Source organism: Rhinopithecus roxellana, chromosome 4 (assembly GCF_007565055.1).
Source record: "Rhinopithecus roxellana isolate Shanxi Qingling chromosome 4, ASM756505v1, whole genome shotgun sequence".
Taxonomy (NCBI): Eukaryota; Metazoa; Chordata; class Mammalia; order Primates; family Cercopithecidae; genus Rhinopithecus; species Rhinopithecus roxellana.
In genome coordinates this window covers 76,388,480-76,414,418 of record NC_044552.1, presented here as the reverse complement: position 1 = coordinate 76,414,418, position 25,939 = coordinate 76,388,480, and the positions used below count along the sequence as shown (strand labels likewise).

Here is a 25,939-nt window from a genome sequence, read left to right as displayed (position 1 = left end):
CAAGGAGGTGAAAGATTTATATAATGAAAACTAGAAACACTGATAAAAGAAATCAAAAAAGGCTCGGCATGGTGGCTCACACCTCTAATCCCAGCACTTTGGGAGGCCAAGCATGGGAGGATCGCTTGAGCTCAGGAGTTCAAGACCAGCCTATCTCAAAAAAAATACATATAAATTAAATAAATAGAAGTGAACACAAAAAATGGACATCCTATGCTCATGGATTGGAAAAATAAATGTTGTTAAAATGACCAAACCACCCAAAGCAATCTACAGACTTAATTCGAGCCTTATCAAAATATCAATGACATTCTTCACAGAAATTTTTTTAAATCCTAAAATTTGCATGGAACCCCAAAAGACCCTGAATAACCAAAAGAATATGTACAGAAATAAAAAAGGAGGCATCACCCTACCTGACTTCAAACTATACCACAAAGCTACAGTAACCAAAACAACATGGTACTGGTATAAAAACAGACACATTGACCAATGGAACAGAATGAAGAACCCAGAAATAAATCCACCTATTTATAGCCAACTGATTTACAACAAAGGTAACAAGAACTTATGTTGGGGAGATGATAATTTCTTCAATAAATGGTGCTGGGAAAACTGGATATCCATATGCAGAAAAATGGAAACTAGATGCCCATCTCTCACCATATATAAAAATCCACTCAAAATGAATTAAAGACTTAAACATAAGACCTAAAACAAAACTATTAGAAGAAAGTATATGGGAATACAGGCAAAAATGATATAGGTAAGACTTCAAAAGCACAGGCAGCAAAAACATTAATAGGACTATATCAAAATAAAAAGCTCTGTACAGCAAATGAAACAACCAATGAAGAGACAACCTGTAGAATGGGAGAAAGCATATTCAAACTATACAACCAACAAGGGACTACTACCCAGAATATATAAGGAACTCAAAAAACTCAACAACAACAAAAAATTAGTAATCCAATTAAAAACGTGCAAAGGATCTGAACAGACATTTATCAAAAAGAGAAAAATGATCAAACATAGGCAAAAAAATGGTGTACATCACTAATAATCAGGAAAATGCAAATTAAAACCACAATGAGATCTCTCACCCTAGTTAGAATGGCTATTACCAAAAAGACAAAAAGCAGGGCTTGCTTAGGCAGCACATATACTAAAATTGGAATGACACAAAGATAAGCATGGTCCCTGAGCAAGAATGACATGCAAATTTGTGAAGTGTTCCATATAGAAAAAAGACAAAAAATAAATAAATATTGGAAAAGATGCAGAGAAAAGGGGACTCTTACACATCTTTGGTGGGAATGTAAGTTAGTATAGCCAGTATGGAAAACAGTATGAAGCTTTCTCTAAAAGTAAAACTACCCTAAGATCCAGCAATCCTACCACTGAGTATTTATCCAGAGGAAGGAGAATCACTAATATCAAAAAGATATCTGCACTCCCATGTTTAATACAATACTGTTTGCAATAGCCAAGATATGGAATCAACTTAAATGTTCACTAACAGATAAACAGATAAAGAAAATGTGGCACATATACACAATGTAATACTATTCAGCCATAAAAAAGAAAGAATGAAATTCTGTCATTCATGGCAACAGGGATGAGCCTGGAGGACATTATGTTAAGTGAAATAAGTCAGGCACAAGAAGATAAATACCACGTTTTCACTCAAGGGAGAACTAGACAAGGTTGAGGTAACAGAAGCAGAGTAGAACTGTGGTGTATCCGTCGCTGAGAAGCGTAGCAGGGAGGGAAGAACAGGGTGAGGTCTGTCAACAAATACAAAATTACAGCTAGAGAGGAAGAATAAGTTCTAGTACTCTACAGCACTACAGGGTGAATATAATTAATAATAATTTATTGTATACTTTCAAAAAACTCAAAGAGAGGATTTTTAATGTTCCCAACACAAAGAAATAATCAATGTTTGACTTGAAGGATATGCTGATTGTTCTGATTTGATCATTACACATGGTATCCATGTACTGAAATATCACATTATACCCCACAAATGTGTACGATTATTACATATCAACTAATATTAAAAGGAAATAAATAAATGTGTATAACTTTTCTCCTGTTAATCTATTATCAGTTTATTTCAGCAGACTCAGTTATAGAACCTTCAGAGGGCAGAGGTAAAGTACCTTTTGCCCTGATAATTCAAACATAGCTTTAGTACTTCCTAAATGAGGGAAAAAAGTATTAAAGGTGATTCACAAATACATCCAAAAATTAATTCCCCCAGAAATATTTCACCCTCTTACTTCTGTCCATTCTTATAGAAGTGTTACTTGTCAAATTCTTTTTTTTTTTTTTTTTTTTTTTTTTTTTGAGACGGAGTCTCACTCTGTCGCCTGGGCTGGAGTGCAGTGGCCGGATCTCAGCTCACTGCAAGCTCCGCCTCCCGGGTTTATGCCATTCTCCTGCCTCAGCCTCCCGTGTAGCTGGGACTACAGGCGCCCGCGACCTCGCCCGGCTAGTTTTTTGTATTTTTTTTTTTTAGTAGAGACGGGGTTTCACCGGGTTAGCCAGGATGGTCTCGATCTCCTGACCTCGTGATCCGCCCGTCTCGGCCTCCCAAAGTGCTGGGATTACAGGCTTGAGCCACCGCGCCCGGCCACTTGTCAAATTCTTATTTAAGTTCCTCACAATGTATTGCCTGCACACTCCAACTTTTCCTCTCACTATTTCCTGAATGGAACTCTCTTCCTCTGAGACCCTGTTCCTCTCATTCTTCCCCCTACATTGCACACACACTGGCCCATTCCTCCAGACTCTAGAATGCTATAATTACTTGCTGAGGTCTCCCTTCCCTTGAAGGCCCAAGTCCCAGTTTTCCTCTACAATACCCTTAAAATAGCCTGGAACCTGTTATCTGTACCACACATCCTACTTCCCAACCTATTATTCTGCAAGCTCGTAAGGTCAGAGACCTCATATTATGCCCTCCACTGGCCACAGTGCCCTGGATGTAGCAGATGCCTGATCAAAGTTTCTCGACTTTCAAAATCATCCATGGCCAGACGCAGTGGCTTACGCCTGTAATCCAGCACTTTGGGAGGCTGAGGCAGGAGGATTGTTTGAGCCCGGGAGTTGAAGATCAGCCTGGGCAACATCATGAGATCACATCTCTACAAAAAATAAAAAATAAGTTATCTAGGTATGGTGGTGCTGAGGTGGAAGGATGGCTTGAGCTCAGGAGTTTGAGGCTGCAGTGAGCTATGATTGTGCCACTGTACTCTAGCCTGGGTGACAGAGTGAGACCTCGTCTCTAAAAAAAGAAAAAAAAATCATCCAATCACCATTATGTCCTACAATCAAGGCAACAATTGCTACTACCTCAAGTGAGGGGATCGCCTGGCTACTTGAAAGACTGTATTAAAGTTTCTTCCAGTAAAGAAAAGCTTGAAAATAATTTCTAATTCTCTCTGTGTGAATGCTGGATACTAAATATAATGGCTACTTCAGGATCCAACTGCCAAATACATCTCCGACCTCATTATTGTCAGCTCATCTCTTCCCCATAATTCTTGATCCAAAGACACTTCATTCCCTCAAACAAGAAAGCAAAACTGCTTCACAGCTGGGCTTAGCAGGAGTGGTTCTGCAATAGCAGCTTCAGTTCCTTGTGCTGCCACCTGATGGCGATCCCAAGCCAAAAGCAGCAAGGAGCAGGCCCAATGAATGAAGTGCTGTTAGCTTATAAAGAAGCACGAGGACTCCGCATTTTGTGCAGGTTCAACCATATCTTTATTCAAAGTCCCCAAAAGGACAGTAGGTAAAATAAATTCTCCTTTTTTTGAGATGGAGTCTCGTTCTGTCAGCCAGGCTGGAGTGCAGTGGCACAATCTGGGCTTACTGCAACCTCCACCTCCCAGGTTCAAGTGATTCTCTTGACTCAGCCTCCCAAGTAGCTGGAACTACAGGTGCCCACCACCACACCTGGCTAATTTTTTGTGTGTGTATTTAGTAGAGATGGGGTTTCACCATGTTGGCCAGGCTGATCTCAAACTCCTGACCTCAGGTCATCCGCCCGCCTCAGCCTCCCAAAGTGCTAGGATTATAGGCGTGAGCCACCGCACCTGGTGGCAAAATAAATTTTCACGCCAACAATAAGCCGGTTGGTCTTCTAAGGTCTGAAGTCTTATGGCTGAACTAAATATTCTTGTTGTATTCGTCACAGCACGTTCAATGCAAAGGGAAGCTGCTGCTGTTGCTGACCTCCCAGTGGCCCGTCGCTTAAGTCCTACACAGTGGGAATACTTTTTACCTAGCTTGCTGTAAAGGCCACATTATATATTCGAATCTCATTGAAGTAGAAGCCTATTTGTGATAGTGAAGAAACGTGTGCTGTATTTGTTGGTTTATATAAAGTGCACAGAAATACTCTACTTGAAAAAAGCACTGTTATTCAAAATTGCCAAAGTTTTTAATTGTATGCCTCCATTACTTCTTTTTTTTTTTTTTTTTTTTTTTTTTTTTTTTTTTTTTGAGACGGAGTCTCGCTCTGCCGCCCAGGCTGGAGTGCAGTGGCCGGATCTCAGCTCACTGCAAGCTCCGCCTCCCGGGTTCACGCCATTCTCCTGCCTCAGCCTCCCGAGTAGCTGGGACTACAGGCGCCCGCCACCTCGCCCGGCTAATTTTTTGTATTTTTTAGTAGAGACGGGGTTTCACCGTGTTAGCCAGGATGGTCTCGATCTCCTGACCTCGTGATCCGCCCGTCTCGGCCTCCCAAAATGCTGGGATTACAGGCTTGAGCCACCGCGCCTGGCCCATTACTTCTTAAGAACACACACAGAGCCTCTTTGGAAGTCAGAGGGGATTGTACTAGTGACAGATATTTTTTAAATATGGGGAAAACATGAATAAGTATTATACTACTTAGGCATTCTTAAACCCTAAAATCTAACCTGCTCTGTCCTTTCTGCCTAATCTCCGAATTCTCCCTAAACATACATTAAGGCACCGAAGCAATGCTGGCTTCTTTCCCGTGACTGAGTCACTTTTTATTTGGCATTTGGGCACCTAAGTCCTCTACAATCACAGTTTTCAGTATTGTAATCTTATGAGGTAGGGCACCAACACCTTAGCTGCCTTACAAAAAAAAAAAAATGAAACATGCTACAAAACTTAATCTGAATAAGCAGAAAAATACAGCTACAAAACAAATCAACCAAAGGAGACCAAGATAGCCTAGATTTGTGTGTCCTCTTCTTCTAAGACTCTGTAATTCATGTTGACATTCCCCAATTTACAGAAGAGTTTGTGTGTGAATTAAATGTTTAGAAAGTTAAACACATTTTCCCAAGAAAACAAAGCTATTTATATATCTTGGTAAGGTGGCCAGGGTAAGCCATTTATGAAGGTTAGTTAACCCATAATCGATGAAGAACTTTATACACAGGATAACAATGGCTTTGTTATCTGAAGTGTATTCAGAATTTCAACCGGGGTACTGGGAATGTATCCCCCAAATGGGATAGGCAGTGTGAACCATCCCAAATAACTGGTTCCTTCAATCGTATGCAGAAGCAGATAGAGGGAAGAAATGCATGTGATGGGCTGGGCGCGGTGGCTCACACCTGTAATCCCAGCACTTTGGGAGGTCAAGGCAGGTGGATCACCTGAGGCCAGGTGTTCAAGACCAGCCTGGCCAACATGTTGAAACCCATCTCTACTAAAAATACAAAAATTAGCCAGGCGTGGTGGTGGGGCACCTGTAATCCCAGCTACTCAGGAGGCTGAGGCAGGAGAATCATCTGAACCCAAGAGGCAGAGGTTGCAGAGAGCCAAGATCACACCACTGCACTCCAGCCTGGGCGACAGAACAAGACTCAGTCTTACAAAAAAAAAAAAAAAAAAAAAGAAAAGAAATGCTTGTGATGGGTGACAACAGAACGTAAGACAGAGAGAAGTAGTGTGGTCAGAGAAGGATTTACCCATGGAGCCAACGAAGCTGAAGTCTTTCACTTACACAAGGCGCAGAGAGGAGCCCTAGCAATATATTTACATAGACATATGTTTTTGTAAAATTTGTAAAAGATATGCCAACCACAATCAGTTAAGATTGGTCTTTTTTCACTCTTACTCATTAGTCTTGCTTTCTCATCAGGTGATACTAGATCTGGCTAAAGGGAAGTTGATTGGAAATACACTTGTTTGGGGTTTAGTAGAAAATACTGATGTGGTTCCTAGTCACTTCTGTGTAGAGTTAAGTTATTCCTAGCTGTCTTAATTTAAGAAATGCCTTCCAGGAATTTATTTCTACCTCTCACTAAGTCAACTCACCTAAGCAACATGACATTTCCTTAAGGCTGTGTATCACTGCGCCCAGCACAGGGTCATGTGAGTAGTGAAGGAGAAAGTTAAACAAGGTTTGAGGCCGGGCACGGTGGCTCAGGCCTGTAATCCCAGCACTTTGGGAGGCTGAGGCGGGCGGATCACGAGGCCAGGAGATCGAGACCATCCTGGCTAACATGGTGAAACCCCGTCTCTACTAAAAATACAGTGAAACCCCGTCTCCACTTAAAAAAAAAATACAAAAAATTAGCCGGGCGAGATGGCGGGTGCCTGTAGTCCCAGCTACTCAGGAGGCTGAGTCAGGAGAATGGCGTAAACCCGGGAGGCGGAGCTTGCAGTGAGCTGAGATCCAGCCACTGCACTCCAGCCTGGGCGACAGAGCGAGACTCCGTCTCAGAAAAAAACAAAAAAACAAAAAAACAAGGTTTAAAATGTACAAAGCCAGAAGCTAGTCTGTGGAAAATTCTTCCAATTAAAAAAATGTAAGAATTTACAAGACAACACTATATGGAAGAGGTTAACAACAAACTAGTTAATCACGATTGTCCATTAAAATGCAATAGTATTTTAGGCTTATTCACTACACAAGAAAACGTGAAATGCCTTGAAATCTGTAAACCAAAAATAAAATTCTAAGGCCCCAGCCATCTGAATGGACTCTTCTTCTTGGCCAAGGACATTGCCTGGAAATCTAGTTCTGCTCATGATGGGAGAGGAGGTTGCAGGCCTCATTATACCCCTGCAGCATTAACATCAACACAGACCTTCAATCTGCTAGGAAATATTTACAGTCTATTCTCTCTACAGCCAGCTACTTGGAGGCTTCATCTGCATGACAAAACCTAGGTCTCTACAACCCCTTATCTGAACCCAGACATTCCATTCTACTTATAATAAATCTTTCAACCAACTGCCAATCAGAAATTTTTAAAATCTACCTATCACCTGGAAGCCCACCCCTCTTCAAGAGGTCTCACCCTTCAAGATCAGACCAATATAAATCTTATGTGTATTGATGGATGTACTGTCTTGCAAAAATATATAAAAACAAGCTGTACCCTGACCACCTTGGGTGCATGCCATCCTGAGGCTGTGTCACGGGTGTGTCCTTAACCTTGGCAAAATAAACTTTCTAAATTGACTGAGACCTGTCTCAGATATTTTGGGTTCACAAATCTTATAGCTTATCTATAAAAGGAACTTGGAAGTTACTGTTCCAAATTTGACAACAATCTTACATTTTACTTGACACGAACAATAATGAGTAGTGCTGTGGAAGGTGAGAGAGCAGGGTTTATGAACAATGTCAGGTTTTGGCTTAGGGTAAACCACAATTAACTGACATTAGGATTACAGAGGAAGAGTTAGGGTGGTAGTTGGTAAGTCTTGTTTTGCTCAAGTTGAGTTTGAGATATAAAGAGAACATCTAACTGGAATTCAGTAAGAGGCTAGAGTTAGAAATACAGATCTGCAAGTTACCAAACTATAAGGAGAAGCTGGGAGTAGATGAGATAACCTTGGGAAACAAAAAGGAAGAACAGAGTGGAACACTGGGAAAACAGCACATTTAAAGGGCTGGAGGAAGAAGTGGGGGGTTCTAAAAATGACAAGAAATGGTCAACAACAAAAAAAGAAAAAAGTCTTAATGTCCCTGAAACCATACAAAAAGTAAGTATTTAGGAAGTGGTCAACAATGCCAGATACTTCAGAGAGGTCAAATTAAAATAAAAACTGAAAAATGTCTTTGGGCTTGGCAACTTAAGTCACTTAAGTTAGCTACGACCCCAGTGAGGGCAGGTGCAACGAAAGGCAAGGCTAGAAGCTAGATTACAGTCCACTGAAGAGTAAATGACTTCTAAACCTCACAAGATAGTAACCCAGTCACTTAGAAAGCTCTTGTGTAAAACACAAATTTCCAGGAGTGAGGTTTCTGCTATTCTTTTAAGTGCCCCCCCACCACTCAGGACTCCCTGGAAAACAGACCCTGAAGCAAAGGAAGATTCATTTCCATCACACTGACCAAGCCAGAGCCTCCGCTCTCACTCTCCTTGCCTCCTCAACTCCATACTTTGTTTATGCAAGAAAACAGCAGGGGTTTCTCTCTACTTCCCCTTACCCCACTAACAATACAACCCAGTCAGGTGCAAATCAAAACTCAAAGTCCAAAAGGTTAATGGGCTTGGGGAGTGGGAAGAAACAGGTGGTGGTGGGGTGAAGAAAAGGCCTTAGAATGCATTTAAAAGAAGAAGGCTGTCGTTTTAATATAAGCATATTGGTAGGGAGTAAACCCAATGTTTTTAAGTTTGGGCCTAATTCTATAATTCTATAACAGAATTAATCAGACGCCTAATTTACACTTACATGACAAAATTTTACTGCCATAAAACCTAATACCAAAAAAAAAAAAAAGTATTCCTAAATTCACCTCATTGAGTTGCAAGTATACACAATTTAAAAGTGAAATTTATTTTGTGGAGGAGGAACAGTTCAATTCCCAACTCTGTTGCCCAGGCTGGAGTGCAGTGGCACGATCTCGGCTCACTGTAACCTCCGCCTCCCAGGTTCAAGCGATCCTCCTGCCTCAGCCTCCTAAGTAGCTGGGACTACAGGTGTGCAACACCACACCAAACACCTTTCAATACTTCTGTCAAACACAGTGAAGTACAACTTTCCTGGCAAGACATGAATTTCAGGCAGAGCATGAAATATTCAAGTGTACCCATGACACTACCAATAAATAAAACCATCAAATCTTACTATATTCAAAAAAATATCTGGTTGTAACAACTTTTTAAAAAAATTTCTACTTATTGGAGAGCCCTAAGTTACCTATGTGTTCCTACTGAACAAATCATGAAGAAACTACAGATGGACTGATAAAAAGGAAATAATTTTGACTTGACATTTTCTTTTTCTCTTTTTTTTTGTTTTGAGATGGAGTCTTCCTCTGTCAACAGGCTGGAGTACCGTAGTGGCACAGTCTCAGCTCGCTACAACCTCCAACTCTGTGGTTCAAACGATTCTGCCTCAGCCTCCCAAGTAGCTGTAACTACAGGTGTGTGCCACCACATCTAGCTAATTTTTGTATTTTTAGTAGAGACGGGGTTTCACCATGTTGGCCAGGATGGTCTCGATCTCCTGACCTCGTGATCCACCCACCTCGGCCTCCCAAAGTGCTGCGATTACAGGTGTGAGCCACTGCGCCTGGCCTCACTTGACATTTTCTAACAATATCAGCATGTGGACAAAATGACAGTATTACATGACATCAAGAATCAACTATCTCCTTGGTTCACTGATACTCAGCTGCTGCAGAAAACTACAGAACAAAGGGGAAAAAAAGTAAACATCATCGAACCCTTAGAAAGATTTTTCTTAATTTCAAATAAGCTGTTTGCCATAAAGAAATCCTACAAAATCTTCCAAGGTGCTGATAGGTGTTTTTGTCATTGTTAATTTTGGTTTTTCTTTAATTAACTGATTAGAAAAAAAAGACGATTCATCTTTGATAACAAACACTGACCTGCTTTGTGCAGACTAAGGCATGCCTTAGTGCCAATAGCTAACAGAAAAGGAACAGTTATTGCTTAGCATATTGAAGCCAAAATATGCTCCATCAATCACAATGAATAGTCAAATGGAAAATCCACTTTGGACACTGGAACTTCTGACTTTAGGTACAATAAAATCTCATTACAGAATTTCTTCATTAAAAGTATTTTTACAGTATTTTAAGGTGCTCACATCTCTCATGTGATTCTCACAAATAAACAGTTAAAAGAGGTAGGCCATTATTATAACCCATGTGTAGTAATTTCAGTAAACCGAAATTTCTGAGAGCAGCAAGTACCAAGTGCTATGGTCTGAATGTTTGTAATGTTTGTGTCCCACCAAAATTCATATGTTGAAATCCTAACCTCCAGGGTGATGGTATTAGGAGGTGGGTGTTTGGACGAACGGAGGCAAGATGGTGCACTTCCGGGTTCTTCTTCACCAACTTTTCCCGTGCCCGCGAAAATGCAGCCACCAACCGGGCATGCGCCAGGTGACGTCAATCCGAAGAGACCAAGATTTACCTGGTTGCACCTGTGGAACGCCCCCCGACATGCCCATGCCCCGCCTATTGCCCTCCCACTCCTAGAAAAGCCACTCCAGACTGGACGCCACGCGCGGCCTTCCTCAGTCCTCCACTCCTGTCGGGATGTCGGGACTGCAGGAACTCCATCCGAGAGCCCCACTGGGGGACTCTGTCGGCCTTCTTTGCCAGAGGCCGACAGACCTCTTCCCCACACCTTAGCTGACCAAAATAAACTTGCAGTTTTGCTCCTACACTTGCCTACTTGATGGTTCTTTTGTGCCCGCTCTGGTGGTCTTTAGAAAAACAAATCAGTTGGTGCCGAAACCCAGGAGGAGACCCCTCCTCAGGCCTCTAAGGGTTGAAGAACCTCCTTCTGCTCCCACGCGGCAGACGGACCAGGACCTGAGAACTGCTTCCCTCACTTCTCACGGCCTCTCTGGGGTAAGTGCCCTTGTCTCCTCTTTACCTCCCTCAGCCAAAATCCTGCGCAGGTCCGAGCCCACTTTTGAGCCACCAAGTGGCTCAGGAGACCCGTTCAGGATGGAGACGTCCGCCTGAAGGTAATCTCCACTTTGGCTCCATGAGCCTCCAGTCTGTCTCTGCTGGTTCCAAAGGACGCTTTGAAGCCAGGCAGAGATCCACTTCCATTTCCATTGTGTCCATTGTGTAAGTAAAGAGGAAACAAACGGGAAACCCCCCAGTCCAAATTTCCAAAGAGCACCCCCTTAGGGTGCCTCCTAGCCAATTTAAAAACCTTACAGCTTGAACAAGACCTTAGGAGGAAGCGGTTAATTTTCCTTTCCACTGTGGCGTGATCGACCTCAGCAATTTCTGCCAACGGCTAGGCAAGTCGTCCGAAATTAATTACGTACAAGCCTTTTGGGCCTTAAGCTCTCATCCCTATACTCCTCCTTCTCTCCCCGCTCTCTCCACCCCCTCCCTTCCTGCCCAGACTCCTCCTCCTCCCATCCAGACTCCTCCTTCCTCCTCCTTATCTACTAGTAATCCACTCGGTCCCGTGCCTCCTTCGGGGCCCCCAACTGGCTGTCTTGAGTCCCCTATCTCTGCCCACACCCTCCTACAGTGTTAGCACCTTTGCGAGAGGTGGCTGGGGCGGAGTGGGTAGTCAGAGTACATGTCCCTTTTTCATTGGCCGATCTTTCCAAAATTGAGAAGCGTTTAGGTGATTTCTCAGCTAATCCTACCATATACATAAAGGAATTTAGATACCTTTGTCAGGCCTATGACTTAACTTGGCATGACCTCCAGGTTATCCTAACCTCTACCCTAAACAGACTGAGGTTCTAACCCAGTATACCCGGTTAGATCCGGCCTCCCCAACAGGGGCCACCATTTTGGCGTCTTATTTCATTTCTCAATCAGCTCCTGACATTTGTAAAAAACTTCAAAAGGTAGAGGATGGTCCTCAGACACCAATACAAGACCTGGTTAAATTAGCCTTTAAGGTCTATAACTCCAGAGAGGAGACCGCAGGCTCGCCTCAAACAGAAGTTATAGCTCCTAGCAGCGGCTTTACAGCCCAGTCGTAACCCCAGGCCAGAGAGTACACACTCCGCAGACTCCAAGGCTACGAAAGGAGCCTGCTATAAGTGCGGCAAGGCAGGACACTATGCCAACAGGTGTCCGCAAGGTCCCTGAGCCCCAACGCAGCCTTGCTATAAGTGCAAGGCATCAGGACATTGGGCCAGTGAATGTCCTAGCCCTCGTCCACCAGCAACCCCCTGCCCTGCTTGCTAGCAGGGAGGACACTGGAAGTCTCATTGCCCCACCCTGAGAACAGGTGCCGCGTCTCCACGTGACCCCCTTTCCCAGGATCCTGGGAGCTCCTTCCAGCTCCTACATCTAGACGACGACGACAACTGAAGGTGCCAAGACTCGGGGACCCCATCACCCTTGCCGAGCCGCGGGTAACTCTCCTGGTAGCGGGTAAGACAATCAATTTTTTAATCAACAGCGAGGCTACCTATTCTGTTTTGCCGTCCTTCTCTGGACCTAGCCTTCCATCCAATATCTCTGTAGTAGGAGTAAGCAGAAAGCCATCCACTCCACAAAAACTCCACTCCTTAATTGCTGCCTGGCCAACAACTACTCTGCGCACTCGTTCCTCATTCCCAGCTAAAAAGGGCCCCTACCGAAAGCAATCAGTGGAAATCAGTTTGGCTTTCCCCCACTCGCCTCAAACTTACTAAATTTTCTTAACTATCTCATACTCCTCAACCTTGCTGGGACCTTCCTTCTGGGTTTTGCCCCTATTCCAACAAATGCTTCCATTCCTCATTCCTATACTAATACTGTGCCTTATTTTATTCTTCATCCGTATGTCCAAATGCCAACCATGGGCCCCGACCTTAACGACGCCCCTTAACAGCAGGAAGTAGCCAGACAGACCACGGCGCCCCTTATCACTATTACCAATAAAAGGTTGGACTGTTTGGACGAACGGAGGCAAGATGGTGCACTTCCGGGTTCTTCTTCACCAACTTTTCCCACGCCCGCAAAAATGCAGCCACCAACCGGGCATGCGCCAGGTGACGTCAATCCGAAGAGACCAAGATTTACCTGGTTGCACCTGTGGAACGCCCCCCGACATGCCCATGCCCCGCCTATTGCCCTCCCACTCCTAGAAAAGCCACTCCAGATGGACGCCACGCGCGGCCTTCCTCAGTCCTCCACTCCTGTCGGGATGTCGGGACTGCAGGAACTCCGTCCGAGAGCCCCACCGGGGGACTCTGTCGGCCTTCTTTGCCAGAGGCCGACAGACCTCTTCCCCACACCTTAGGTGACCAAAATAAACTTGCAGTTTTGCTCCTACACTTGCCTACTCGCTGGTTCTTTTGTGCCCGCTCTGGTGGTCTTTAGAAAAACAAATCAGTGGGGTGATTAGGTCATGCAAGCAGAACCCTCATGAATGGGATTCATGCTCTTATAAGAAAGAGAGACCCGGCCGGGCGTGGTGGCTCAAGCCTGTAATCCTAGCACTTTGGGAGGCCGAGATGGGCGGATCGCGAGGTCAGGAGATCGAGACCATCCTGGCTAACACGGTGAAACCCCGTCTCTACTAAAAACTACAAAAAACTAGCCGGGCGAGGTGGCGGCGCCTGTAGTCCCAGCTACCTGGGAGGCTGAGGCAGGAGAATGGCGTGAACCCAGGAGGTGGAGCTTGCAGTGAGCTGAGATCTGGCCACTGCACTCCAGCCTGGGTGACAGAGCAAGACTCCGTCTCAAAAAAAAAAAAAGAAAAGAAAGAGAGACCCCAGGGATAGCCTCACCCCTTCCAGAATATGAGGACAAGCGAGAAAGCACTGTTAAAGAACAGAAAGTCGGTCCTCACCAGACACAAAATCTGATGTCACCTTGAGCTCAGGCTTCCCAGCCTCCACAACTGTAAGAAATAAATTTCTCTTGTTTCTAAGCCACCAGTTTATGGTATTTTGTCATAATAGCCTGAACGGACTAAGACAGAGAGGTCTCACTGTGCTCATTGAGTCACTCAGGACAAATGCGTCCTACAGGTCACAACATGTGAATGCAGCAGAAGTTCATGATGTGAATTACTGAGACTCTTTACAGTGGGTTTCATTCTAGATTGGTTAACATGGGGCTAAATCAATGAACAGACCCAACTCAATATAACATATCATCACCTAATAAGGTCTAAAATTTTCCATTTCTCAAAGCCACAATAGCTTAAAAAGTAAACAGCATTGACCTTTAGAATAAATATTTACCTTGAATTCTAAGATAAAGGGCAGCACCTCATTAGATGAATAGCTTTCATAAGCATTCAAAAACACAGCTATTAAACTTTCATTAAATTTAATGCTCTATCACCCAACACATTAAATGTAAAGTGCAATGTTTCGTAACAACAGAACAGAATCACACAGACTTTAGTTATGTTACCAGCACAATCCTTAGTAATAAAAAAAAACAGGTTATTTATTATGGTTTGACCTACAGCTCTTTCCTTCAATTGTTCAATGGTTCTTAGTGTGAAGTTTTCTCAACAAAAAACAAAATCATCATTTTTCTCTATGATGGCAACTTTCTAAAATACAAAGAACACCATAATCTCCTTGCTAACAATAGTAGCCACCATTTACTGAGTGCCTCCCATGTGCCATAAACTGTGTCACCAGTTTAATGTGCATTACCTCATTTAACCTTCAAAACAAAACTCATTAAAAAGTGAATGAGTGGGTCACCCAGCTGGAAAGCAACAGAATCCAGATACAAACTCAAGTACATCTGAGACATTTCTGGTCACCGTGTTGCTGCTAACCCAAATAAGCACACGCTCAAGGCACTGGGAAATCAGAATTCACCTAATGGATATTAGGCATTGAGACTGAGAGAACTTAAGAATATTCAATAGCTTTGCAGTCTCTTTATAGAAATATGCAAGTGTGAGAATAACTCCTGGGAGAGGTAGGAAAAAAACATTTTCACTTTGACATCATTCTTTAGAAACTGTATGGGATGATTCTTAACCTTTTTAGGAATTTGATTTAAAAAAAGATATGGATCTTCTTCCTAAAGAATCACATGTAAAATTTTGCATTATTTTAGAAGGTTCAGACACCTAAAGTCCATTCCATCCACACATCTCAGTTAAAAAATTTCCAACTGATTGGGCTGAAAATCTACAGAATGAAGCTAAGAAAATGCAAACTAACACAAATAGAGTGCTTTGGAAATTGTTTTCAAATGTTAGTACAGCTCTGTTCATGTAAATGATACTAAATTTCAAAGCTCCAACAAATCTACTGCAAGGAACTCACAGAAGGAAAGAAAAGAAGTTTAGATGCTGCCACTGACTGATACACTTACCGTTTTCCTGTGCAATTCTTGTCATTCAGGCCACCAATTTTGTTTATGGCAGACCAGGCTGTGAGAGCCACATATGGCAAAGAGGCAGCTTGAGTATGAGTGAGTGATTTGGGTTTGTGAGAGACCTACATTTGAAGACAACAGTCAAAAATAAGCAATGACTTGCAAACCTCTGCACACAATTAAGCACATTTACCTTCACAGGAATCCAGCTGACCCTTGAACAACAGGGGTTTGAATTATGCAAGTCCACTTATATGTGGATTTCCTGCCTCTGCCACCCCTGAGACCAGCAAAACCAACCCCTCTTCTTCCTACTGTTCGTCTTTCTAGTAACATGAAGACAACAAGGATGAAAATCTTTATGATGATCCACTTAATGAATAGTAAGTATACCTTTCTTTATGATTTTCTTAATAACATTTTTCCTAGCTTCCTTTATTGTAAGAACACAGTATATAATATACATAACATATTCTAGCTTCCTTTATTGTAAGAATATAGTATATAATATACATAACATATTCTAGCTTCATTTATTATAAGAATACAGTATATAATATACATAACATATAAAATATGTGTTAGTTGACTTTTTTGAGACAGAGTCTTGCTCTGTCGCCCAGGCTGGAGTGCAGTGGTGCAATCTCGGCTCACTGCAACCTCCGCCTCCCAGGTTTAAGCGATTCTCCTGCCTCAGTCTCCCAAGTAGCTGGGACTACAGGCAGCCCCCACCACGCCTGGCTAATTTTTGTATTTTTAGTAGAGACAGGGTTTCACCATATTGGCCAGGCTGGTCTCGAACTCCTGACCTTGTGATCCACCCACCTTGGCCTCCCAAAGTGCTGGGATTACAGGCGGGAGCCACTGCACCCGGTCTTAGTTGGCTTTTTATGTTATCAGTAACGCTTCTGGGTAACAGTAGGCTATTAGCAGTTAAGTTTTAGGGGAGTCAAAAGATGTAGGTGCATTTTCTACCGCACAGGGGTAGGTGCACCAACTCCTGCATTGTTCAGGTGTCAACTGTATTTTCATAGATAAATCTATAAAATTATTCCAGTTCAGTGTTTATTGCATATCTTACTCCAAGATTATCCTTAATAAATATTGTATAGCTCTATCTGTTGCATACCCTACTCCAAGATTATCCAAATAAATATTGTATAGAATAGCTCTACCTGCCTCACAGATGTTTAATAATGTTATGTAGGCTACATTATCAGATATAACTACTTCATTGTTTATAAAAACTACTTTGTTGTTTATAACTACCTCATTGTTTATAAAAAGACCACATCAATATTCCCATTTGTCTTGAAGTCAATCCAAATAAACCTTGAACTCTCAAAAACACATCCTAATTAGTTTCTGAGATCAGCTGTTTCCTTTACTCTCATTTTCTGGAAAGGAAATCATTCTAGATTTTCTCTAATCTCAGTAACAACCTTTTTCCCCTTCCTGCCCTCCCTTCTATAGCCAATTTCCTCAATGTTAACCCCTTTCTCTCTATTCAATTTGTCGGTCTCCTGACTGCATTTGATTAGACTCCTGTTTTTAAAGTTATTCAAAACCACTGGATATTTCCATGTCTCCATTGATGACTAATCCACCCCCTCTACTGCCTATATCTGCTTTCGACTGTTTATCTAGGGTAAAACCAAGCAACACAGCAGGGTTCTAGGTCTCATTCCAAATCCCTGCTCCATGAGAGAAAAACAGCTGTGTTAGCAGGCAGTGTTACTGAATGGCATCAAATACTTTTTTAATCTCTCAAAAATTTCTGTATTATCTCTTTATAAACTGCCCCATGAAACATAAACTAGATCTGAAAAACACCAATTATTTCAGAGATATTTGCCAGTCTTTGTTTAAACTTTCTAATGCATTTCATTAGAGTTGGTAGGTTACCTCATTCCCACTGACTACAACAAACTCTGAAAGAGTGCCTTGTTTCCAAGGAGGAACTGCAGCCCAGACCTGAAACACACACACACAGACAGCTTCATTAGAAACACAGGTATTTTCTGACCAAAGCTAAGCATGAAGGTGTTCCCTAATATATACCTTGTGCTGTGAAAAACACAGAAGTCAGCACTACACCTAAGCAGGAGTGTTATTTTCATGATATAAATGTATTACTTAGTATGATTCTGGATTTATCAAGTCAAACCACACTGGAAGCAGATGCCAGTATATCCTGCTGCATTTACTACTACTTCGAGTACCAATAAGACCATAATCTCTGGGGTTTGAGTCCTGGCTCCACCACTTATTAGTTAGGAGACCTCTTTAGAGCTTGGCTTCCTCATCTGTAAACTGGGCCTAACTTTATCTACCTCAGAGGGACTAAATGACATATTTTATAAAAAGCAACTAGAACAGTGTCAGCTATGATTATGAACTATCATTTCTTGGTACAAAAGCTTCAAAGTGACAAGTGATAGGTGATTATACCAAACTTAAACTATTTTAAAGCCATCTCATCCATAAGGTAAAAATTGTCATTTAAAGGCCCTTTCAAGGAAAAAAATACCCTAATCCTACATATTTTAAAGTCTTGCATTTCTTAAGTACTAAATTTAGAAAACACAAACTCAAGTACAGTCATCATATTTCGGAACTGTTCGTGAAAAAATGTAACAACAGAACCAAAAAAGTGACAGTTCTAGTCAAAGCCTCAGTACTTTTGTTGAAAACAAGAAAACAGGTCAACATCATAGAATATACTTCTGAAACAGAATGAAATTTGCACATTTAGTAAAGGAATATGTGGGAGTTCAGTCAGGGTGGTGGGAAAAATTGTAAGAGGAAAAATTGTAAAGTTACAGGAAGTAGACACAAACCTACTTGGAAGGCTGGGGGTGTTGCACAGCTTCAGTAAAAGATTTGGCTGAAAGCAGCCTAATCCTCTTTACCTTGAGTTGATAGCAACTAGAGCAAATAACTAGGGAATGTGGGGCAGTTTATCTAAATAGTTTGCTTACTCACATGGTCCTAAGACCAACCTTTGATCTTTCACGGGTGCATGATTGCTCCCTACTGGACGGTCGGCAATGTTAATTACCCTATAATGGTGTTTACTCGAGACCTTCATCATTTAATCCGCACTAAATAAATGTGAACTTCCTCAGTTTATGGGGTGGATGCTGCAGATTCAGGGAGCAGAGGCCTGTTAGCCGCACTGACAGGCAAAATATCTGTGTCAGTGTACATCTCTCATCCATCGCTGGATCAGGGTCTATGGGTTGGACCCCTGCAGGAATAGTGGCATTCCCCAACTCACCTCATCTCCAGGCTTGAAGTATTTCACATCAAGCCCACATTCCATCACCACGCCAGAGACATCCCGACCCAGAGTCAGAGGAAATTCTTCTCCTTTGATTTTCATGTGTAAAGGATCACGCTTCATATTTAAAGCTTTAGCTCCATAACCACCTGTAAAATAAAAATACAATTTATCTGTTTCCTCCAAATGTAAGTATGAAATGCTTTTAAAACTACTACAGGGTTATAGTCCAGTACAATTTTAGGTCTTTAAGATGTAGATTATAAATCATTCTATTACAAAGACACATGCAAGTATATGTTCACTGCAATAGTATTCACAATAGCAAAGACATGGAATCAACCTAACTGCCCAACAATGATAGACTGGATTAAAAAACTGTGGTACATAAACACCACGGAATACTATGCAGTCACAAAAAGGAACAAGATCATGTTCTTTCCAGGGACATGGATGGAACTGGAGGCCATTATCCTTAGCAAACTAACACAGGAACAGAAAACCAAATACCATGTTTTCACTTATAAGTGGGAGCTAAATGAGGAGAACACATGGACACGTACAGGAGAACACTGGGGTTTTTCAGAGGGTAGAGGGTGGGAAGAGGAGGAGGATTAAGAAAAATAACTAGTGGGTATGAGGCTTAATACTTGGGAGATGAAATAATCTGTACAACAAACCCCCATGACACAAGCTTACCTATGTAACAAACCTGCACTTGTACCCATGAACTTAAAAGCTTTTTTAAAAAGTAATCAACCTTGGGCCGGGCGCGGTGGCTCAAGCCTGTAATCCCAGCACTTTGGGAGGCCGAGACAGGCGGATCACGAGGTCAGGAGATCGAGACCATCCTGGCTAACACAGTGAAACCCTGTCTCTACTAAAAATACAAAAACTAGCCGGGCGAGGTGGCGGCGCCTGTAGTCCCAGCTACTCGGGAGGCTGAGGCAGGAGAATGGCCTAAACCCGGGAGGCGGAGCTTGCAGTGAGCTGAGATCTGGCCACTGCACTCCAGTCCCAGTGACAGAGCGAGACTCCGCCTCAAGAAAAAAAAAAAAAAAAGTAATCAACCTTATAATTTTTTGCCAATACATGGGAAAGCATAAAAAGATGGATTTATTTTCTTTAAAAAAAAATTTACTTGGAAAGTGATAATCTTATTATCTAAACTTATTAAACTAAATTTATTAAACTTATTAAACTAAAGCCACCATTGTTCAAAATATTTGTGAAATTCAAATTTTGAAATTGTCTTCAGAACTTTTAGTATTATCTTTTATACAGTTTTGCTTTGTTCTTTGAAGAGTATGTCTTTATTAACGTATTCATTCAGGAACCTTTTTTTTCCTTTTTTTTTTTTTTTTAAGAGATGGAGTCTAGCTCTGTCACCCAGGCTGGAGTGCAGTGGGGTGATATCGGCTCACTGCAAGCTCCATCTCCCTGGGTTCACACCTTTCTCCTGCCTCAGCTTCCTGAGTAGCTGGGACTACATGCGCCCATCACCATGCCCAGTTATCCTTTTTGTATTTTTAGTAGCGACAGGGTTTCATTGTGTTAGCCAGTATGGTCTCAATCTCCTGACCTTGTGATCCACCTGCCTCAGCCTCCCAAAGTGCTGGGATTACAGGCATAAGCCACAGCGCCCGGTCTATGAACCTTTTAAACAATAAAATATTTAGTGACAGGTCTGGTGAAGATAAACGTTTAAGCTGTTTGAAGTTAATAAATAAATAAGGCAAGAATATAAAGTACTTGATACTGACAATAGTTTATGAGTAATGATCCCCACATCCTTAAAAATATTTCCAGAACAACATCTTTGAAATAAATTGGAATAAATTCCTGAGTGAAGAAAAACCACTTGGCTGCATCTGTTCTGACGTGTAAAATCAAGTTGTTTTATTATACATCTTTTTTTTTATTTATTTAATTTTTTTGAGACAGGGTCTTGCTCTGTTGTCAGGCTGGAGTGCAGTCACGCAATCTCGGCTCATTGCAACCTCTGCCTCCCGGGTTCAAGTGATTCTCCTGCCTCAGCCTCCCAAGTAGCTGGGATTACAGGCACACACCACAGCCAGCTAATTTTTGTATTTTTAGTAGAGACAGCATTTCACCATTTTGGCCAGGATAGTCTCAATCTCCTGACCTCACGATCTGCCCACCTCAGTCTCCCAGAGTGCTGGGAGTATAGGGAGCCACCACGCCTGGCCTATTTTTTTTTTTAAGAGATGAAGCTTCACTCTGTTGCCCAAGTGCAGGGATGTGATCTTGGCTCACTGCAACCTCCACTTCCTGGGTTCAAGCCATTCTCATGCCTCAGCCTCTGGAGTAGCTGGGATTACAGGTGTGTGCCACAACGTCTGGCTAATTGTTGTAGAAACAGGGATTCGTCATGTTGGCCAGGCTGGTCTCAAACTCCTGGGCTCAAGCGATCCACCCACCTTGGCCTCCCAAAGTGCTGGGATTACAGGCATAAGCCACCGCACCTGGCCCATATCTTTTTATTTTTAAGAATATTTACAGGCCAGGTGCGATGGCTCACACCTGTAATCCCAGGACTTTGGGAGACCAAGGTGGGAGGACTGCTTGAGTTCAGGAGTTCAAAACCAGCCTGGGTAATATAGCAAGGCCTCGTCTCTACTAAAACTTTGAAAAATTAGCCAGGCATAGTGGTACATGCCTGTAGTCCCAGCTACTCAGGAGGCTGAGGCAGGAGGATTGCTTGAGCCAAGGAGTTTGAGACTGCAGTGAGCCATGGTCACACCACTGCACTCCAGCCTGGGTAACAAAGCAAAGCTCTGTCTCAAAAAAAAAAAAAAAAAAAAAGAAGAAGAAGAAGAAGAATATTTACATAAATATCAGCTAAATAAAACTGAAAACATTCTTTTAATTACAATTTTTTTTGTTCCAGTAAATTTGCTACTGTATAATAATCCAGAGTAATTTATTACATGGCTTCCACATATAATATGACTTTTCTCAGACTCAAAAGTATCTGCTATTCTCTCTTCTGCTTGACATTTTTCTGAGAACATGTCTGCCATGTGAGGCTCCCCATGATAGGCACCCTGCCTACCTCTCCAGGGTCATGTACCGCTCACTCCCTGCCTCACAACGCATGCTCCAGTCACTAACTCGTTCTGTACATCTCCCCTTGCCCTGCACCCACTCCTATGGGCAATCCATTAGATCTCAGGAATGAGGAGAAAGCAGCAAAGGAGACTAAGGAGGCAGTTTAAAGACGTTCAATGCTGCTGACAGGAGAGACAGGTTTTCAAATAAGGTCCAAAACTGCTAAGAGGCTTTAAAACAAACAACAAACAAACAAACAAACAAGCCTGGATCTAACAACATACAGACCTTTGGTAACCCTGCCAGGAGCAGCTGCTGTGTAGTGTGCTCTTGAGAGAATGGGAAATAAGGGACTGGAGGCCATGAGAAGACTGAACTCTGTTTAAAATAGTTTTGTTGTAAGGGGAGCAGAGAAATGGAACAGTAGCTCGAAGTGGCAACTAGGATGGACAGAGGACTTTTGAGTGGCTTTTTTTCCTTCTTCTTAAGAAAGGAGAAATAATAGCAAGTCTGTATGCTAATGGGGATGATCCAGTAGAAAAGAAAAGATTGAGGATGCAGGAGATAACTGCTGGAATGATATCCCAGAGTAGGTGAGAGGGGATGGGATTAGAAACACAAGCTGAGGGCTGGCCTTCTGTGAAAGCAGTGACAGCCGATCCATACAGCAGGAGGGAAGGTAGAAGATACGGAGAGAGATGCTGACAGGCGGGTAGCTTGCATGAGTTGTGTTTCTAATAAAAAATCAAGACACATGGGATCAAGTGTTTGAAAGGTGGGAAAGTTCCAGAAAATCTAAGCTGATGGCCATTATACCAACATTACACATTTGCCATCTGGCTAGTTAGGATTATACTCTGTCAGGGGGAAAAAAAAAAAAATTCACCTGTAATATTCACAAAAGTCATGTGCTTCACTTTTCCTGTCTTATAAGCCTTTTCCACTGCTAAAGATAATTAAACAAATCTTCACTGAAACCTCTATGTGGTTTGAGCAACAGAAGTGGACATTTAGCCATGTCAAACTTTAGCTGCTGTTTAAGACCTGCAGAAAGGTTTCAGTCCTCTTTGAGGTACAGAAACTGCAGCTCAAGGTTGTTTCTAGTTTTCTTGGTCCCCTGATATGCTAATGCATCAACTGAGTAGCCTTGGATCACTGGTACTATCTAACAAGAGCCTCAACCCAGAATGTAGTCAGCTGGCAGTTAGTAATTGAGAACCTGTTTGGTGACACAGATGACTGAATGGGGCCCTTAAGTGTTCCATCCCATTGACAGGGGTTGCCACCTTGACTTGTTCAGAGAGTTGGGCCAATTTGAAAAATCCTAAATCTGTCATCAGTTTAAAGACGTTAATCCCATCTAAAGACACCAAACTTTGTTGGTATGATGCTGTTGGCTGCATTTTTTCCCCACGTAAAAATTCTTCATTTCTTTAGCCATTTCTATGATCTATTATTTTATGTCCAACAGTAGTGGCCATCTCCAGAAAAACAGCCAGGCTTCATCTCTCAAATAAAATAGACATGTCTCTTGCTTTCTTGTCAAGGGAAATAACTGCTTCCTACAGTTTACAATCTTCTACTCATTATTTTATTTCCCCAAGCTACTGTTTCAGATATCTTCTGCAAAGACAATAACATATCCTCAAATGGAAGGAAAAAAAAAAAAAGATGATAACTTGCGAATAATATTACCCAATCAAGTCACAAAAAACTAAGATATTTCAAGACTACTATATAAAAGTGAAATGTTTTACAGTGTTAGATTATTAAACAGCAGCCAAGAAAAGTCTAGATACAGCTATTCTGTTTAAATGAAAATGTACATGGCATGAATTACGCATGTGCATTTAAAGAAATAAAAAGCTAACAGATCTAAATGAAGACAAAATGTAAAAATTACTCATGGATAAAATACTGCTAATTTAAGTTTGTTATCTTAATTCAGAACAAAAAGATAAAAAGGCATAGAAATATTGGCTGAATGACAACTGCATATGTGAAGCACTGAAACAGGTTGACAAAGCATGGGATCTATCTTGAAAGAACTTACAATCAAAGGAAAAAACATGCTGATCATTGAGTAAATCTTACCACTAAAAGACATATCTTATAAAAAACTGAACTCTCTTCAAGCCTAATGTAAAAAGAATAAAGGAAAACGGCATGCTCAACTGGTAGTAGCAATTATTACTTCAAAACAAAGAACACAGATGTAGATTTCATGAGACAATCACAGTAAAGTCAATTCAATTCATTATTTTTATTTATTTTTTCTTTTGAGACGGAGTCTCACTCTATCGCCAGGCTGGAGTGCAATGGCGTGTTCTTGGCTCACTACAACCTCCATCTTCCAGGTTCAAGCGATTCTCCTGCCTCAGTCTCCCACCAACACAGTGAACCCCCCCGCCCCACCCCCACCCCCCCAGTCTCTACTGAAAATACAAAATTTAGCTGGGCCTGGCGGCGCATGTCTGTAGTCCCAGCTACTTGGGAGGCTGAGGCAGGAGAATCATTTGAACCCGGAAGGCGGAGGCTGCAGTGAACCAAGAACGCGCCATTACACTCCAGCCTGACAATAGAGCGAGATTCTGTCTCAAAAACAAACAAAAAACCCCACAAATTCTGAACTGACGAGGAAACATAACTATACTTTCGAAGCCTGTGATGGATCTCAGAATACCACAAAGTTCCCCGGACAGAAGTTTAGTTACAGAGATAGGCCTGGCGCAGTGACTCGTCTGTAATCCCAGCACTTTGGAAGGCCGAGGCAGGCGGATCACCTAAGGTCAGGAGTTGGAGAACAGCCTGACCAACATGGTGAAACCCCATCTTTACTAAAAATACAAAAAAATTTGCCTGGTGTGGTGGCACGCGCCTGTAATCCCAGCTACTCCGGAGGCTGAGGCAGGAGAAATTTTGCTTGAACCCAGGAGGCGGAGGTTACAGTGAGCAGGCCACTGCACTCCAGCCTGGGTGACAGAGATTCAGTCTCAAAAAAAAAAAAAAAGAAAGAAAAGAAAAGTTAGCTACAGACACAGTTCTCAAGTCTGAACTTACATATTTAAGGACGCATGAAAACAATCAAGCTTGTATTTTGTCAAGACAAATGGCCAGAAAGATACCCTGGCCATTGCAATTTCAAAAATTTTGGAAAAAATATTTGCAGAGGTATTGTTAAAAACCTAAATGATTCATTTGAGTTGACCAAAGAAGCGTAGTCAAACTTTTTTAAACTGCATACCTTATGAAATAGTGATTTTTTTAAAAAAGGCAACAATGTCTTTTGAAAACTTACTTCTCATATTAACGTCTATAGGATTTACACTGGCAGCGTGAACTTTGACAATGACTTCATTTGGATAGTGTATGATAGGTATCATCATGTTCTGAGTGAATCGAAGCACTTCATTCTTCCCATATTTATCTATCACCCAAGCAGGCATGACAGTGCTCCTTGAAAAGGTAGTACTAATCCTTCTAACTGAAGGCTTTTGGACAACTTTGCTTCTCCAGAAGCAAACAGCAGTGCATGCATTTCTTCTAAGTACATAAGTCTTCAGAAATTCCATTGTAAACACTGGTTGAACTGCGTGCTCAAATTCAAATACACTTGGACTGGATCAAACTCTCACCCCTGAATTAGGTCAAATTCTGCCAAACCACGGGCTAGTTTCAAAATTAAGCATGCAAAACGGAGCATTCGAAAATGAAGCTAATCTAATGGAGAAATTGAAAGAATATGGAACTTTTATTCTGCTCTTCGCATATGAAATGCTCCAATTAACGTTCCAGTCAGTATTCTGTCCATTCTCCTCCCTCCCTTTCACCCTCTCCCCTTCCAAAAAAAAGGGGGGAATAAAAAAGCAGGTGCGCAAACCCCCTAGATCCCTGCCCTGTCCTGGGAGACCTCGGCGGGACAAGCAGACACCGCTCGCGATCCAACCCCAAAGAATCAAACGCTTGCCGACTGCCGCCGCGACCCTGGCCCGGAATCTCCTTGCCTGCCCGCTCTCCTCAGCCGCCGGGGTGGCTTTGCGGCGCCGACCAATCGCCTGCAAAGATCATTTCCTCGGGCTGCAATTAAACCAATCCAAGTACTCGATGTTGAAGGGCTCAGGGACAATTAAAGATGGCTGCGTCCATGTACTATCACTAGCAACCGGTGACCTCTTTTTCCGCCTTGCCTGGCTCCTATGGTGGCAGGCAGGGCACGAGGACCATGCTGGGCCGGACCCTCCGAGAAGTGAGTGGAATTGGCCCGCTGAGGCCCCCGGGAGGGCGGAAAGTTCAGCGGACTTCGTTGACAAAGAGTCCCTGGGCCTTACCAC

At 42.4% G+C, this 25,939-nt stretch overlaps 2 protein-coding genes and 1 pseudogene across 4 annotated transcripts in view; 2 read left to right on the top strand and 1 right to left on the bottom strand.

The window, feature by feature from the left end:
- RTN4IP1 (reticulon 4 interacting protein 1) overlaps nt 1–25,939 on the bottom strand; it is a 59,694-nt gene that overhangs the window by 33,455 nt on the left and 300 nt on the right. The window contains exons 1-4 of one of the 3 annotated variants that reach the window (XM_010389775.2): nt 24,907–25,730; nt 18,534–18,685; nt 17,159–17,227; nt 15,251–15,375 (exon numbers count right to left, since the gene is read on the bottom strand). In XM_010389775.2, coding sequence (XP_010388077.1) covers nt 15,251–15,375; nt 17,159–17,227; nt 18,534–18,685; nt 24,907–25,180 — 620 coding nt within the window. In that variant the 5' untranslated portion in view covers nt 25,181–25,730. Of the gene's footprint in view, nt 1–15,250; nt 15,376–17,158; nt 17,228–18,533; nt 18,686–24,906; nt 25,731–25,939 lie in introns of those variants that run through there. The other 2 variants (XM_030929532.1, XM_030929533.1) reach the window with 2 other exon arrangements.
- On the top strand, nt 1,146–1,245 carry LOC115897120 (annotated as a pseudogene).
- The window catches only part of QRSL1 (glutaminyl-tRNA amidotransferase subunit QRSL1), a 38,762-nt gene continuing 38,461 nt past the window's right edge, over nt 25,639–25,939 (top strand). The window contains exon 1 of the mRNA XM_010352500.2: nt 25,639–25,854. Within this exon, the coding sequence (XP_010350802.1) occupies nt 25,831–25,854 (24 nt within the window). The 5' untranslated portion in view covers nt 25,639–25,830. The remainder of the gene's footprint in view (nt 25,855–25,939) is intronic.